Below are 17,385 nucleotides of genomic sequence, written 5' to 3' on the forward strand. Positions count from 1 at the left end.
TGTGTGTGTGTACAGGTGTGTGTGTGTGTACAGGGGTGTGTGTGCAGGTCTGTTTATATACGTGTGTGTGTGTGTGTGTGTGTACAGGTGTGTACAGGTATGTGTGTGTGTGCAGGTGTGTACAGGTATGTGTGTGTGTGCAGGTCTGTTTATATACGTGTGTGTGTGTGTGTGTGTGCAGGTGTGTACAGGTATGTGTGTGTGTACAGGTGTTTACAGGTGTGTGTGTGTGTGCAGGTGTGTACAGGTATGTGTGTGTGTGCAGGTCTGTTTATATACGTGTGTGTGTGTGTGTGTGTGCAGGTGTGTACAGGTATGTGTGTGTGTACAGGTGTTTACAGGTGTGTGTGTGTGCAGGTGTGTACAGGTATGTGTGTGTGTGCAGGTCTGTTTATATGTGTGTGTGTGTGCAGGTCTGTTTATATACGTGTGTGTGTACACACAGGTGTGTTGATCCACACAAAAAGAAACAGAACTCTATGAGAGGCCGATTAGGGTGAAAACATTAAAAAACAGACACGCACACTGAAAACTGTCACACACGCACTGACACTGCGCGCATATACACTGAAATACAGGGGTATCTGAGTGTGTGCGTGTAAAATTATTTTATTGCGTCCGGAAGCTGTTGTAGTGTAACAGGAAGCCTTAGATTCCTGTCCTAACTTTCAAAATAAAAGCATAGCTAACATGATGAAACGTGTATTTCAGTGCGAGTGGTATTCCTTGTTCAGAGAGATTGTTTATCTAAGCAATTATATGAACAGTTAATCATTTATTATATTTATATATTTAGTTCAGCATCCCTTAACCTACAGGGAGGGATATTTATTGTATGTCACATTTAATTTTTGCTCCTCACCTTCAGATATTTTATAAACTTTATCTCTGTCTTCTTATTCACATGAAACCTACAACACTTCACTTCATTTGCTGAGCTTATTATACACATTCTACATGTATTTTGACCATGGATATTTAGCTAGCTGCATCAGTGACTTCCTGTTACAATGAAACGGGCAGTGAAATGACTTCACAAGCACACACTTCAGTGCGTGTGCTTGGTGTGTTGTTGGTGCATGTATGATCATTTTCAGTGTGTATGTGCACATTGTCAATGTGAATGTGACAGTTTTCAGTGCGTCTGTTTTTCAATGTTTTCACCCTAAATGCCCTCTTATAGAACTCAGTATTAATGACTGCACACAGAAGGATTCCCACGTGTATTCCAAAGTATTTGTACTGTAATTTTGGACATGTTTGAGGTTCCTTCCTTGAGGTTCCTCCTAAGCAAACTTCACAGAGACAAACACTGAAACACACACACACGCACGCACACACACACACACACACACACACACACACACACACACACACACACACACACACACACACACACACACACACACACACACATTTACCTGCGTGTGTGTGTGTGTGTTTGATTATTTATTAATCATCTTATTTCAGTTTCATCAGCAGGTTATTCTGTTAGAGTTATTCTTTACAGCCATCAGTGTGACAGAGGATTCACTGCAGATAAAGAATCTTACATATTTATTTATTTAGCAAATTATAATGTAACTCAGCAGTAAACAGGAATTATCTGTATCTGCCAATCAGAAGGCTGGTTCGGCTTCAGCCAATCACTAAGCGTAGATTTGAGGGTGTGATTGAATGTGGTCACTTGGCGTTCCATCAGCAGTCTGCAGTCAGCTGATTTTAATATGAAACACGAGAAGCTGATGTGCTGCAGATATAAATATCTTATGATGTATTCATCATGATCCAGACACTGTTCTTTTATCAGATGGTTCCACGCAGATCCTACATGTGTTACACTTTGCTGCTACTTTACTCACCATCCTTTAATGTTCAGAGGGCTGTTTGTCAACAAAAGGCAGCAGAACCAGTCTGCCAGATCTGGCCCGGGAGTCTGGATTCTGGATCTCTGCAGATGAATTCATCATGCGACCTAAACTGAACCTTTAATGAAACTGAGAGAAGGAAGGCACCTGGCAGCTCGTAAACGTCACATCCTTTTTCCTTTCAGCCGGTCACAGGCTGTTACATTTACATTTATTCATTTAGCTGACGCTTTTATCCAAAGCGACTTACAGTTGCTAATTATGTCAGAGGCCTCTGGAGCAACTAGGGGTTAAGTGTCTGTTACGGGCTGCAGATCAATCAGAAATACTTTATTGATCCCTGAGGGGAAATTCTGGAGTCACAGTTGCTCATATTGCACATTAAAGTATAAAGGAATAGAAATATTAATAGTGGTCGGTTCTGTTAGTCAGGAGTGACTTCCTGTAGTCGGTTCTGTTAGAGGCAGAAGTGACTTCATGTGGTCGGTTCTGTTCTGTTAGTCAGGAGTGACTTCCTTTTTTCCTTACAAAAGTAACTTTTTTAAATAGGAAGAGGTTCCTGGTTCAGTGTCAGTAATGGGTCTAAAAATAAGAAATAATATGTGAATTTGTGATACTATAAAAATTATATTTGAAATATAAACAAAGGAAAAACAGAAACACTGTTGACTTGATTGTTTACTTTTTGTGTCTCTGCAGGAAATGTTGTACTCGAGAACCTAAAAGTGAAGGAGAATGCTTTGGTAAGGCTCCGCCTCCTCCCTCTGATGTCATTATCCAGAGTGTTTCTGATAGGTCCCTTTTCCTTCAGAGTCCCACCTCAGTGTACCTGAGAGTCCGCTGATCAGCTGATTGATGATGGACCTGACGGTCTCAGCTGTATATCGACATTTTGTGTGTTTGTGTTTCAGAGTGAGTTTGACGTTCCGTTCAAAGTGAAGGCCGGACAGATCGGTGAGTACTAAAGTTCTGACTCTCAGAACCCCACCACACACAGTCAGACAGAACCCAGAACAGAGTGAACCCAGAGGAGACTAAACCCAAAGCAGTCAGATCCTAGAACAGACAAAACCCAGAACGGAGTGAACTCAGAGCAGACTGAACCCAGAGCAGACTAAACCCAAAGCAGTCAGATCCTAGAACAGCCAGAACCCAGAGCTGCCAGATCCTAGAACAGACAGAACCCAGAGCAGACAGAACCCAGAGCAGACAGAACCCAGATCAGACAGAACCCAGAACAGAGTGAACTCAGAGCAGTCAGAACCCAGAGCAGACAGAACCCAGAACAGTGTGTCAGAGCAGTCAGAACCCAAAGCAGTCAGATCCTAGAATAGACAGAACCCAGAGCAGACTGTACCCAGAATAGAGTGTCAGAGCCGTCAGAACCCAAAGCAGTCAGAACCCAAAGCAGTCAGAACCCAGAGCAGACAGAACCCAGAGCAGACAGAACCCAGAACAGATTGTCAGAGCCGTCAGAACCTAAAGCAGTCAGATCCCAGAGCAGTCAGAACTCAAAGCAGACTAAACCCAGAGCAGACTAAACCCAGAGCAGTCAGAAGCCAAAGCAGTCAGATCCTAGAACAGCCAGAACCCATAGCTGCCAGATCCTAGAACAGACAGAACCCAGATCAGACAGAACCCAGATCAGACAGAACCCAGAACAGAGTGAACTCAGAGCAGTCAGAACCCAGAACAGTGTGTCAGAGCAGTCAGAACCCAAAGCAGTCAGATCCTAGAATAGACAGATCCAAGAGCAGACAGAACCCAAAGCAGACAAATCCTAGAACAGACTGAACCCAGAACAGAGTGTCAGAGCAGTCAGAACCCAAAGCAGTCAGATCCTAGAATAGACAGAACCCAGAGCAGACAGATCCCAGAGCAGACAGAACCCAGAACAGAGTGTCAGAGCCGTCAGATCCCAGAGCCGTCAGATCCCAGAGCAGCCAGATCCCAGAGCAGCCAGATCCCAGAGCAGCCAGAACCCAGAGCAGCCAGAACCCAGAGCAGCCAGAACCCAGAGCAGACAGAACCCAGAACAGAGTGTCAGAGCCGTCAGAACCTAAAGCAGTCTGATCCTAGAGCAGCCAGAACCCAGAGCAGCCAGAACCCAAAGCAGACAGATTCTAGAGCAGCCAGAACCCAGAGCAGACAGATCCTAGAACAGACAGAACCCAGAGCAGACTAAACCCAGAGCAGACAGAACCCAGAACAGACAGATTCTAGAGCAGCCAGAACCCAGAGCAGACAGATCCTAGAATAGACAGAACCCAGAGCAGACAGATCCTAGAATAGACAGATCCAAGAGCAGACAGAACCCAAAGCAGACAAATCCTAGAACAGACTGAACCCAGAACAGAGTGTCAGAGCAGTCAGAACCCAAAGCAGTCAGATCCTAGAATAGACAGAACCCAGAGCAGACAGATCCCAGAGCAGACAGAACCCAGAACAGAGTGTCAGAGCCGTCAGATCCCAGAGCCGTCAGATCCCAGAGCAGCCAGAACCCAGAGCAGCCAGAACCCAGAGCAGACAGAACCCAGAACAGAGTGTCAGAGCCGTCAGAACCTAAAGCAGTCTGATCCTAGAGCAGCCAGAACCCAGAGCAGCCAGAACCCAAAGCAGACAGATTCTAGAGCAGCCAGAACCCAGAGCAGACAGATCTTAGAACAGACAGAACCCAGAGCTGACTAAACCCAGAGCAGACAGAACCCAGAACAGACAGATTCTAGAACAGCCAGAACCCAGAGCAGACAGATCCTAGAATAGACAGAACCCAGAGCAGACAGATCCCAGAGCAGACAGAACCCAGAACAGAGTGTCAGAGCCGTCAGATCCCAGAGCCGTCAGATCCCAGAGCCGTCAGAACCCAAAGCAGCCAGAACCCAGAGCAGCCAGAACCCAGAGCAGCCAGAACCCAGAGCAGCCAGAACCCAGAACAGAGTGTCAGAGCCGTCAGAACCTAAAGCAGTCTGATCCTAGAGCAGCCAGAACCCAGAGCAGCCAGAACCCAAAGCAGACAGATTCTAGAGCAGCCAGAACCCAGAGCAGACAGATCCTAGAACAGACAGAACCCAGAGCAGACTAAACCCAGAGCAGACAGAACCCAGAACAGAGTGAACTCAGAGCTGTTAGAACCCAAAGCAGTCAGATCCTAGAACAGACTGAATCCAGAGCAGACAAATCCTAGAACAGACTGAAGAATTACCGACCCTTCAGTCGTTGTTTTGGCCATTGTCTCTGTTCACCACCAAGAACGATCCATAAAGTTCATACAGTCAACGGGGCCCAGATGTGGAGATCATTTCTTCTAACCCACAGCACCTTATGACTCGGCTCTGAGTTCTGTCACTTTTCCTTCTCCACTTCAACACACCCGGGGAATATCTGGGATGTGAGGCGGGCGGGTTGGCGGCTCCAGAGATGTTTTTTGAAAGTTTCCAGTTTCTGTAGAGCTGCTGTCTGTGATAATAACTGTGTCAAACACAGATGAAGCTGTAGACCCCAGTTATTATTTTCAGTAGCAGGAAGATTTTCAGGGATTCTTTGCAAATCTCTGGTTGTTTATGGAAATCTGTGGCTGTTATTGTTAACTGATGGATCTGTGAGCGATGCAGAGTCTGCTCTCCTCTCATGTTTTAGCAGATATATGGCAACATAACCCGTCTGAAAGTCTTACTGACCTCCACTGTGACTTTGTTGTTTGTTTGTGTTGTTGGGTGCCTTTGTTGTTTTGACACAAAGTCTCCCATAAACACAAGCTGACCGATGGAGGCAGCTGTAGGCCAAAGTGGTAACATTAGGGTTTTTGTTAATGGAGTCTGGTGACTTTGAACAGAGCGATATAGCGACTGTTTCTGGTTAAACAAGAAAGATCTTATTCTTTAAAAAAGGTCTCTCTGCAGGGATCCTTTCATAATGCTGTCAGACACCTGTAGAAACAGTCTGAGCTCTTTAGTGGACGGCACGGATTACATGGCAGATGTTTTCAGCTGCTGCAGGTTGGTGCTTTTCACGTTTGTATTCTCTGAGGACAGTTTGCTGTTGTAGTGGGATTTGACCAGCTGCTCCTCTCTCTGACAACAAGCTGCTACGTTCTGGCTACGAGCCTGAAAGATGGCGGCTGAGGTCAGGTGACAGCACCATGTCCTTCGCTTGCCGTCTGGATCATGTTGTTATGGGTCAGGTCTGGATTCAGTTGCATTTCAGTCCAGCGTTCGACCAGGGTTTGTCCAGTATTTACATGCTTCAGTTGGTGTGCACGAATTACTAATAAAGTTTATTTTTATAGAACTTTTATAGAAAATCAGCAATTACCACACAATTTACAAAAAGTAAAACATAGAAAGATAAGAAATTATATTAGGTAGCAAGAACAAATGAGGAATATAGCAAGAAAACACACTAGTGCACACAGCCATCAGAGGTAAGAACCCAGGACCTAAAACAAAGGACAGCACACAGAACACTGGGACCACTTCATCACAAATATCATCGAGAAGCGTTTAAAGGTAACGAGTAGGATTTTGATGGTCAGTAAGGATGTTGCACTGAACTACAACCACAGACACAAAAGATCAAATAAACCCAGAAAAACAAGCACAACGTAGCTGAAGTTAGCTGATAAACTAAGCTCCCAGCTGTTTGTGTTTTCAGGGAAGCTGACGCTGAAGATTCCCTGGAAGAATCTTTACAATGAAGCCGTGGTGGCCACGTTGGACGGTCTGTACCTGCTGGTCGTCCCTGGAGCCAGTAAGTGGATCAGTTCTGTCGGTACATTTCACGTCATGCAGAGAACGTTTAACCGGGGACAACAAAGAGACAGGAAACATTTGTAATATTGTCCCACAGACCGAGGTTACAATCAATCTGTCCATGTATCATCAATCATCAATCATCTGTCCATGCATCTTCACGTTCCGCCTACTGTGCGTCGGTGCAGCGTCAGGAAGCAAAGCATGCTGGGGGATCACACAGAGACGTGACTCTTCTGTGTGGTTTGTGTTTTTGCAGCGTTAAAGTTTGATGCAGGGAAGGAGGAGCGTTACCAGCAGGAGATGAAGCAGAGAGAGCTGCAGCACATCGAGGAGGCACTGCAAACGGCTGCACGCCGAGGTGAGACAGGCTGACCTCTGACCTCTGACTCCACCTGAGCACTCACCTTCTGCTGTTTGTTTTCTGCCTCCTCTCTGCTGATCTAAACTTTCTCATCCTGCACCGAAACAAAGAGAGCAGATTGAAAGCGCCAAGCAGTCCCTGACCCTTATTAATAATCAGTGTCTGCAGCTTCATGTTCTCACTAAGCTCAGCACTGCTGAGCAGCGTGGCGTCAGGTATTTCAGGAAGTTCAATATAAAAGCGTAGAAATCTGGATCACACAGAGGAGATGGTACAGTGGAGATCTGATGGTTCTTCTGTTGGTAAAAGAGGAACAAGCTCAGCGAGTTTCTGTGACAGTCTGGTGCCCAAACTAACCCATCAGACCTCATCACTTAGATCTCCATTACAAGTATTGATCAGTCAGTAGCCAATAGAACTTCAGAGCTTGCTGTTCTACTGCAAATATTTAGTCCTTTTAGAGTTTAAAGTTTGAAATGAATAGAGGAGGCAGATGTGACCTGGAGAATGTTGGCTGGTTTCCTGATGACACACAAGATGGTATCATCAGCATAGAAATCAACGTTACGTTGGCGGCTGCCAGAGGCTGGATCTACGCTGTCAAACAGAGCTCATTACAGCCTGATAGATTGTGACGGCTGAGATCATCAGCGCTGGGTCATGGTGCTGCTGCTGTAGTGTTTGGACTTGTTGCTGGAGCTTTATTAACTGGCCGCCGTCTAAATATGCTTTTAAAAGTTCATTATTGTTGTTTTATTCCAAACATTGGCGTGATGAGTCACATGACTTACAGAAGCTCTGTGACTCATCAGTCCTCTGAACAGATGAAACCTTTTTCTCTTGTCCTGAAGTCACAAACAGTAACTGCTTTCAGCCCGAACATGGAAACGATGTTTTAAGAAGTCAATGTATGATTTAATGTTTTAGAAGAAGAACAGCAACAACAGATCAGAGAGGTTTAAGCAGTTCAGTTTACATGTCGTCACATCCAGGAGTCGGTCTCCTCTCTGGGTTTAGTGACACCTGTCACCTGTCCGGTGGTGCTGAGCAGACAGATAGGCTGATGAATGTATTAACATGTTGTTTATACTGTTCATGCTGCGTTTGCTGTCAGCGTCTCAAACTGGAGATCTGCTGTACGGTCTGGAGAGTGTTGTGTACAAGGAGCCTCACAACGGTAACACACACACACACACACACACAACGTCACACACACACACACACACACAACGTCACACACACACAACGTCACACACACACACACACACAACGTAACACACACACACACACAACGTAACACACACACACACACAACGTAACACACACACACACACAACGTAACACACACACACACACACACAACGTAACACACAACGTAACACACACACACACACACACACAACGTAACATACACACACACACACACACACACAACGTAACATACACACACACACACACACACACAACGTAACATACACACACACAACGTCACACACACACACAACGTCACACACACACACACACACACCCACACACAACGTAACACACACACACACACACACACACAGACTGTAACTGATCCTGGATCAGGCGGGACTGTCGGTACATGCTGACTTCACGCGGGACTGTTTTTACCACCCTGCCTCCCAACGCTCTTTAACAGCCGTTTGTAAAATCCAGGTGTTCGTATCAAACTCATACTTTAACTTTAAATAACAGAAGACGTCTTTGCTTCTTAGCAGATGATTTTAAACTCTGCGTTGTGATTGGCTTCTCCTCTTGCCCACCTGCTGACCCTGACTCTGAATATGATGAATGTCTTTCTGCTTCCTGTCTGTGTTTCGGGCTTTTCTATCTCTAATTGCCGTCTCTCTCTTTAACGCTGCCAAAGTCCCAAAAGGATTTAAAAAACACAAAAAGTCTAAAAAAGGCTTGAAGAAGTTGAAACGACACGACAACAAAGCAGGTAGGTTTCATTTTTCACTGTTTACCTGCTGCAGGAGAACAGATGTTCTCTATGTGAGCTTTAAAGGTCCGATTGGTCTGCAGTCTGTACAGAACAGCTGCTGAAACTTTCACTCGGACTGAATCTCACCTGCTGCAGATGACCTGAAATCCTCCAGTGGTCTGTCAGCGACAGAGTTTCAGACATCCTGATCAGCTGATCCTGGTCTCAGGTCTCAGGACTCGTCTCTTCATAGCTTCTTGTTCGTTTCAGAGAAACCTCAGGAGGAGAAGAAGGACACGTTTGTGGAGAAGATGGCGACTCAGGTGATCAAAAACCTGCAGGTTAAGATCAGCAGCATCCACCTGCGCTACGAGGATGACGTGAGTACTGGTCCGGGCTCAGGTCCAGGTTCTGTGTGTACAGTGACCACATTAAAAACACACCTGTTCAGTGTGATGTCATTGTTGTGATGGACAGGTGAGTCAGCTTCTGTGCCTCTGTCTGTTTCAGCTGTCAGACCCACAGCGCCCCCTGTCTGTGGGAGTAACACTGTCAGAGCTCAGCCTGCAGGTAACACACATACACATTTTACCTCTGTACTTGTGAGGACCCTCACCGACGATGCGTTCCCTAAAACTCACCTGACTACCTGGGCGCCATGGGGCCCTTTGTACTCCAGCTGTAGTTCCAACAGTGAGATGTTTGAGTTTAAACTTTACAGTCACGGCAGAAGAGTTCAGATGAGTTTGAACTCCACTTTTGGCCTTACACGTGTCCACTCTGACCTCTGAAACCCTCAAACAGGAAGTGAGAGAACATATCCTCACTGTTAGGGTGTAGAATCAGACAAGTCCTCACAAAGACACAAGAATACACCCATACACACCTGTGACAGGTGATGTTAACGCGTTGTTGTTGTTTTTCAGACCACTGACGAGAACTGGAAGTCGTGTATCCTGAACGAAGCGGCAAAGATCATCTATAAGGTGATAGACCGTCCGGCTGAAACTGAAACACTAATTTCCCCTTTTCCTTCTCGTGTCAATCTCAAAGCTGTTTTTTTGTCACTCTGCCTGTCTGTCACTCTGCCTGTCTGTCACTCTACCTGTGTGAGACTCTGCCTGTCTGTCACTCTGCCTGTCTGTCACTCTGCCTGTCTGTCACTCTGCCTGTCTGTCACTCTGCCTGTCTGTCACTCTACCTGTCTGTCACTCTACCTGTCTGTCACTCTACCTGTCTGTCACTCTACCTGTGTGAGACTCTACCTGTGTGAGACTCTACCTGTCTGTCACTCTACCTGTCTGTCACTCTACCTGTGTGAGACTCTGCCTGTCTGTCACTCTACCTGTGTGAGACTCTGCCTGTCTGTCACTCTACCTGTGTGTCACTCTACCTGTGTGTCACTCTACCTGTGTGTCACTCTACCTGTCTGTCACTCTACCTGTGTGTCACTCTACCTGTGTGAGACTCTACCTGTGTGAGACTCTATCTTTCTGTCACTCTACCTGTGTGAGACTCTACCTGTGTGTCACTCTACCTGTGTGTCACTCTACCTGTGTGTCACTCTACCTGTCTGTCACTCTACCTGTCTGTCACTCTACCTGTGTGTCACTCTACCTGTCTGTCACTCTACCTGTGTGAGACTCTACCTGTGTGAGACTCTATCTTTCTGTCACTCTACCTGTGTGAGACTCTACCTGTGTGTCACTCTACCTGTGTGTCACTCTACCTGTGTGTCACTCTACCTGTGTGTCACTCTACCTGTGTGAGACGACTAACTTGTGTGTGAGACTCTGTGTGATGTGCACTCTGAACCGACTGAAGCTGAGTGTTGTGTCACAATGTTCTGTTTTTGATCTGTTCATGTGTTTGTCTGTGTCAGCTCGGCCGTCTGGACTGTCTGTGCGCCTACTGGAACGTTAACAGTCCCATCTTTTACAAAGGATCATGGGAAACTATCGTGGTGAGTTGATGTGGTTTGTCTGGTCCTGGGTTAAGATCCCCAGTTCTAAACAGCGGCTGCCTGCTGCTCCTAAATTTTACTATAATACTATTATAACATATTATACTATTATAATATATATATATATCCAGTTCATTACTGAGCTTCAGTCTTTCTCCACTATCTGAGCTCTTTTTACGGCATGAATGGATTCTTGTTTCCGCTGCTTTATGAAGTTGATTTAAAACAATGTTGGAACATATCTGTGTGTGTTAAATAATCTGAATGACCTTTTAATGTGAAACGTTGACACACTGCCGCTGCAGCTGGAAGTGTCTGTTCAGGTTGAATCTGAAGAAATGTGACGTTCAGAGTTCGTTGCTACTTTCAGGATTTAAAAACATTTTGATCCTTATTATCCATGAAACCATATAAAGAGTTATTAAAGAGTTAGTCCGTCTTTCACGAGATCTTCCTTATTCTGTAAAAAAGTGTTGGTGTTCCTCCTCCATGTTGTCCTCTGAGTTGAAGAAGCCTCCCTTTCCTGTTTCTCTTCCTCTGTGTATCCTGCAGGATCAGCTGAAGTCTGGGATCAGCACCAAAGACCGGGAGCTTCCTCACTATCAGTACAGTGAGTTCACCACCTTGTTAACATTCACCTGTCTTCACTCTGCTGAACTTCAGGAAGGGTTAGACCTGAATACTGAGCCCAGTTTACGTGTTGATTAACACCTGCATGTTCCATAGTTTCTGTTTCACTTCTAAGAACGTTAACGATTCACTGAAACCGAAGATGCTGCTGATTAGCGCAGCAGGTCAAACAGACAGTTTGACCCTCACAGGAACCTGTAGTGTTTGATCTAGATGAATTTTCACGTTCCTACCTTTTTTAAAAGACCATCCATCAGCCTCAGAGGAAGTGATACATTCAATAATGTATTGACTATCAGCTGGATGTTGTATCAATAAATGTCCTCTTCTCTGATTGCGTGGTTTGTTTTGTAGTTTTTAAGCCGATCTTTGCTTCGGCTAAAACGTGCATCAACCCGAACGCTGAGCTGGAACTGAAAACTCCAAAAGCAAATCTTCACCTGGAGGTTCAGAACATCGCCATAGAGATGACCAAACCACAGGTAACATGTGAGACGGGCAAGGGTGGCAGCCAGGTGAGACAGGGCAGGAGAGACGGGCAGGTGAGACGGGACAGGAGAGACGGGCAAGAGAGACGGGCAGGAGAGACGGGGCAGGAGAGACGGGCAAGTGATACGGCCAAGTGAGATGGACAAGTGAGACAGGACAGGTGAGACGGCCAAGTGAGACGGGCAAGTGAGACGGGGCAGGAGAGACGGGCAAGTGAGACGGGGCAGGAGAGACGGGCAAGTGATACGGCCAAGTAAGACGGACAAGTGAGACAGGACAGGAGAGACGGGCAAGTGAGACGGGCAAGTGAGACTGGGCAGGAGAGATGGGCAAGTGAGACGGGGCAGGAGAGATGGGCAAGTGAGACAGGGCAGGAGAGACGGCCAAGTGAGACGGGCAAGTGAGACGGGGCAGGAGAGACGGGCAAGTGAGACGGGGCAGGAGAGACGGGCAAGTGAGACAGACAAGTGAGACGGACAAGTGAGACAGGGCAGGAGAGACGGGCAAGTGAGACGGGCAAGTGAGACGGGCAAGTGAGACGGACAAGTGAGACAGGGCAGGAGAGACGGTCAAGTGAGATGGACAAGTGAGACGGACAAGTGAGACAGGGCAGGAGAGACGGGCAAGTGATACGGGCAAGTGAAACAGACAAGTGAGACGGACAAGTGAGACAGGGCAGGAGAGACGGGCAAGTGAGACGGGGCAGGAGAGACGGGCAAGGGTGGCAGCCTGGTGAGACAGGGCAGGAGAGACGGGCAAGTGATATGGCCAAGTGAGATGGACAAGTGAGACAGGACAGGAGAGACGGGCAAGTGAGACGGGGCAGGAGAGATGGGCAAGTGAGACGGGGCAGGAGAGATGGGCAAGTGAGACGGGGCAGGAGAGATGGGCAAGTGAAACGGGGCAGGAGAGACGGGCAAGTGATACGGCCAAGTAAGATGGACAAGTGAGACAGGACAGGAGAGACGGCCAAGTGAGACGGGCAAGTGAGACGGGGCAGGAGAGATGGGCAAGTGAGACGGGGCAGGAGAGACGGGCAAGTGAGACAGGACAGGAGAGACGGCCAAGTGAGACGGGCAAGTGAGACAGGGCAGGAGAGACGGGCAAGTGAGACAGGACAGGAGAGACGGCCAAGTGAGACGGGCAAGTGAGACGAGGCAGGAGAGACGGGCAAGTGAGACGGGCAAGTGAGACGAGGCAGGAGAGACGGGCAAGTGAGACAGGGCAGGAGAGACGAGGCAGGAGAGACGGGCAAGTGAGACGGGCAAGTGAGACGGGCAAGTGAGACGGGCAAGTGAGACGGACAAGTGAGACAGGGCAGGAGTGACGGGCAAGTGAGATGGACAGGTGAGACAACGGGTGAGAAAGGGCAGGTGAGACTGTTTGTGTGTTGTGGTTCTCTGATGGTGTGTTGTGGTTCTCTGTTGGTCTGTTGTGGTTCTCTGATGGTGTGTTGTGGTTCTCTGTTGGTCTGTTGTGGTTTCTGCAGTACCTGAGCATGGTGGAGGTGCTGGAGTCCATCGACTGCATGGTAAAAAACGCCCCCTACAGGAAGTTCAAACCTGATGTCAACGTCCACATGAATGCCAAACTCTGGTGAGTTCAACACAGATCATAATGTCAGAGGAACAAGAGCTGGTTCTGAATAGAAAACATAACCCGGTCTGTGTCTGACATCCATTGACAACTCAGATCATGTTTCCAGCTTCTGACAACCATTTGATCGGTTTGAAGGAAAAAAACTCAAATGAATAAAACTGGGAAATATCAACTATTCGGATAATAACCGGTTGTTAGAACCAGGGGGTTGACTTCCAACCTGCCTGTTAGAACCAAAATGTTCCAACCTGCCTGTTAGAATTAGAACGTCAACTTCCAACCTGCCTGTTAGAACCAGGACGTTTAATTCCAACCTGCTTGTTAGAACCAGAATGTTCCAACCTGCCTGTTAGAACCACAATGTTCCAACCTGCCTGTTAGAGATGGAACATCAACTTCCAACCTGCCTGATAGAACCAGAATGGTCCAATCTGCCTATTAGAACCATTTCGTTTAATTCCAACCTGCCTGTTAGAACCATTACGTTTAATTCCAACCTGCCTGTTAGAACCATTACGTTTAATTCCAACCTGCCTGTTAGAACCATTACGTTTAATTCCAACCTGCCTGTTAGATCCATTACGTTTAATTCCAACCTGCCTGTTAGAACCATTATGTTTAATTCCAACCTGCCTGTTAGAACCATTACGTTTAATTCCAACCTGCCTGTTAGAACCATTACGTTTAATTCCAACCTGCCTGTTAGATCCATTACGTTTAATTCCAACCTGCCTGTTAGAACCATTACGTTTAATTCCAACCGGCCTGTTAGATCCAGACTGTTAACTTCCCACCTACTTGTTAGAACCTGAATGTTTCAACCTGCCTGTTAGAGCTGGAACATCAACATCCAACCTGTCTGTTAAAACCAGAATGTTCCAACCTGCCTGTTAGAACCAGAACATTTACGTCCAACCTGCCTGTTAAAACCTGAACATTAACTTCCAACCTGCCTGTTAGAACCTGAACGTTAACTTCCAACCGGCCTGTTAGAACCAGAACGTTAACTTCCAACCTGCCTGTTAGAACCATTACGTTTAATTCCAACCTGCCTGTTAGAACCATTACGTTTAATTCCAACCTGCCTGTTAGATCCAGACTGTTAACTTCCCACCTACTTGTTAGAACCTGAATGTTTCAACCTGCCTGTTAGAGCTGGAACATCAACATCCAACCTGTCTGTTAAAACCAGAATGTTCCAACCTGCCTGTTAGAACCAGAACATTTACGTCCAACCTGCCTGTTAAAACAAGAACATTAACTTCCAACCTGCCTGTTAGAACCAGAAGGTTAACTTCCAACCTGCCTGTTAGAACCAGAAGGTTAACTTCCAACCTGCCTGTTAGAACCATTACGTTTAATTCCAACCTGCCTGTTAAAACAAGAACATTAACTTCCAACCTGCCTGTTAGAACCATTACGTTTAATTCCAACCTGCCTGTTAGAACCATTACGTTTAATTCCAACCTGCCTGTTAGAACCATTACGTTTAATTCCAACCTGCCTGTTAGAACCATTACGTTTAATTCCAACCTGCCTGTTAGAACCATTACGTTTAATTCCAACCTGCCTGTTAGATCCATTACGTTTAATTCCAACCTGCCTGTTAGAACCATTAAGTTTAATTCCAACCTGCCTGTTAGATCCAGACTGTTAACTTCCCACCTACTTGTTAGAACCTGAATGTTTCAACCTGCCTGTTAGAGCTGGAACATCAACTTCCAACCTGCCTGTTAGAACCATTACGTTTAATTCCAACCTGCCTGTTAGATCCAGACTGTTAACTTCCCACCTACTTGTTAGAACCTGAATGTTTCAACCTGCCTGTTAGAGCTGGAACATCAACATCCAACCTGTCTGTTAAAACCAGAATGTTTCAACCTGCCTGTTAGAGCTGGAACATCAACTTCCAACCTGCCTGTTAGAACCAGAATGGTCCAACCTGCCTGTTAGATCCAGACCGTTAACTTCCCACCTACTTGTTAGAACCTGAATGTTTCAACCTGCCTGTTAGAGCTGGAACATTAACATCCAACCTGTCTGTTAAAACCAGAATGTTCCAACCTGCCTGTTAGAACCAGAACATTTACGTCCAACCTGCCTGTTAAAACAAGAACATTTACTTCCAACCTGCCTGTTAGAACCTGAACGTTAACTTCCAACCTGCCTGTTAGAACCTGAACGTTAACTTCCAACCGGCCTGTTAGAACCTGAACGTTAACTTCCAACCTGCCTGTTAGAACCAGGACGTTAACTTCCAACCTGCCTGTTAGAACCTGAACATTAACTTCCAACCTGCCTGTTAGAACCAGGACGTTAACTTCCAACCTGCCTGTTAGAACCAGGACGTTAACTTCCAACCTGCCTGTTAGAACCTGAACGTTAACTTCCAACCGGCCTGTTAGAACCTGAACGTTAACTTCCAACCGGCCTGTTAGAACCTGAACGTTAACTTCCAACCGGCCTGTTAGAACCAGGACGTTAACTTCCAACCTGCCTGTTAGAACCAGGACGTTAACTTCCAACCTGCCTGTTAGAACCTGAACGTTAACTTCCAACCTGCCTGTTAGAACCTGAACGTTAACTTCCAACCGGCCTGTTAGAACCTGAACGTTAACTTCCAACCGGCCTGTTAGAACCTGAACGTTAACTTCCAACCTGCCTGTTAGAACCTGAACGTTAACTTCCAACCTGCCTGTTAGAACCTGAACGTTAACTTCCAACCGGCCTGTTAGAACCTGAATGTTAACTTCCAACCGGCCTGTTAGAACCTGAATGTTAACTTCCAACCGGCCTGTCCTTGTGAGATGTGTTCACGTGTGTGTGTCCGGATATCTTCAGATGTGTCCAGGTGTTTGACCTCTGAGAGTTTTGGGGTGTGTTTCCTTTTGATTCCTCTCCCAGGTGGAGGTACGCCTTCAACAGCATCATGGAGGTCCACATCAGACGCTACAGTCGCATGTGGTCCTGGTCCAACATCAAACAGCACAGAGAGCACCTGAAAGTCTACAAGAGTGCCTATAAGACTAAACTGTTGAGCCAGAACAAGCCGAACCAAGACACAGAACGACAGGTCCAGGTGATGCTAACTGACCGAACGTGGCCTGTTAAACACCAACACTGGTGTAATAATAATAATGATAATGATAATAATACGTGACTCCAGCCAGCAAAGATATCAGAGTCCTCACAGGTGACATACAGAGAAAGGATCTGCAGTACATGACAAACTAACGTAGCTGTCAGGAGTTTGGATCTCTACTGAAAAGATTTGCTGACTGATACTATATATACCAGTCGTGTGTATGTATACTGATCGTTGATTGGAAATCCATTGGTCCCTGAAGTAAATTTTCAAGCACTAATCTCCTAAATGTCAATATTTGCTAATCTGGAAGATGAGGAATAATAAGAATAATCTCCTCTAACTAATAATGTCAATAACTGGAAGTTGCATCCTGGTTTTGATTGATTTTGATAGCCTTTATTGTCCCCGAGGGGCAATTTATTTTGCACCAGTAGTTAATACACATCAACCAAATAATAAATAGAATACCTAAAAACATAAAACATACAATAGGTGTTATCAACATACAGTAAAGTGACCATGAGATATAGAGCACTATATATCCATAACTCCTGTATTACAATATATGAGCAACAGCAACCAGGCCTACAGTTTGTTTAAAAACCCAACAGCTAACAGAACAAATTATCTCCAACATCTATTTGATTTGGCCCTCCTAGGGAAAGTGTACCTCCTCCCCGATGCCAGA

The 17,385-nt window shown here is 46.1% G+C and overlaps 1 protein-coding gene across 3 annotated transcripts in view; it reads left to right on the forward strand.

Annotated features, from left to right (window-relative positions):
- The window catches only part of vps13c (vacuolar protein sorting 13 homolog C), an 80,557-nt gene that overhangs the window by 2,852 nt on the left and 60,320 nt on the right, over positions 1-17,385 (forward strand). For 2 of the 3 annotated variants that reach the window (XM_038700591.1, XM_038700592.1), the window contains exons 2-13: positions 2,568-2,611; positions 2,780-2,822; positions 6,519-6,614; positions 6,876-6,977; positions 9,199-9,308; positions 9,439-9,498; positions 9,855-9,914; positions 10,811-10,891; positions 11,444-11,501; positions 11,876-12,003; positions 13,500-13,606; positions 16,514-16,688. In XM_038700591.1, coding sequence (XP_038556519.1) covers positions 2,568-2,611; positions 2,780-2,822; positions 6,519-6,614; positions 6,876-6,977; positions 9,199-9,308; positions 9,439-9,498; positions 9,855-9,914; positions 10,811-10,891; positions 11,444-11,501; positions 11,876-12,003; positions 13,500-13,606; positions 16,514-16,688 — 1,064 coding nt within the window. Of the gene's footprint in view, positions 1-2,567; positions 2,612-2,779; positions 2,823-6,518; positions 6,615-6,875; positions 6,978-8,094; positions 8,158-8,871; positions 8,947-9,198; positions 9,309-9,438; positions 9,499-9,854; positions 9,915-10,810; positions 10,892-11,443; positions 11,502-11,875; positions 12,004-13,499; positions 13,607-16,513; positions 16,689-17,385 lie in introns of all 3 variants that reach the window. The other variant, XM_038700593.1, reaches the window with a different exon arrangement.

This window comes from Micropterus salmoides, unplaced genomic scaffold, assembly GCF_014851395.1.
Source record: "Micropterus salmoides isolate LMB-PRFRI ecotype aquatic unplaced genomic scaffold, ASM1485139v1 Ms_hic_scaffold_6, whole genome shotgun sequence".
NCBI classification, from domain to species: Eukaryota; Metazoa; Chordata; class Actinopteri; order Centrarchiformes; family Centrarchidae; genus Micropterus; species Micropterus salmoides.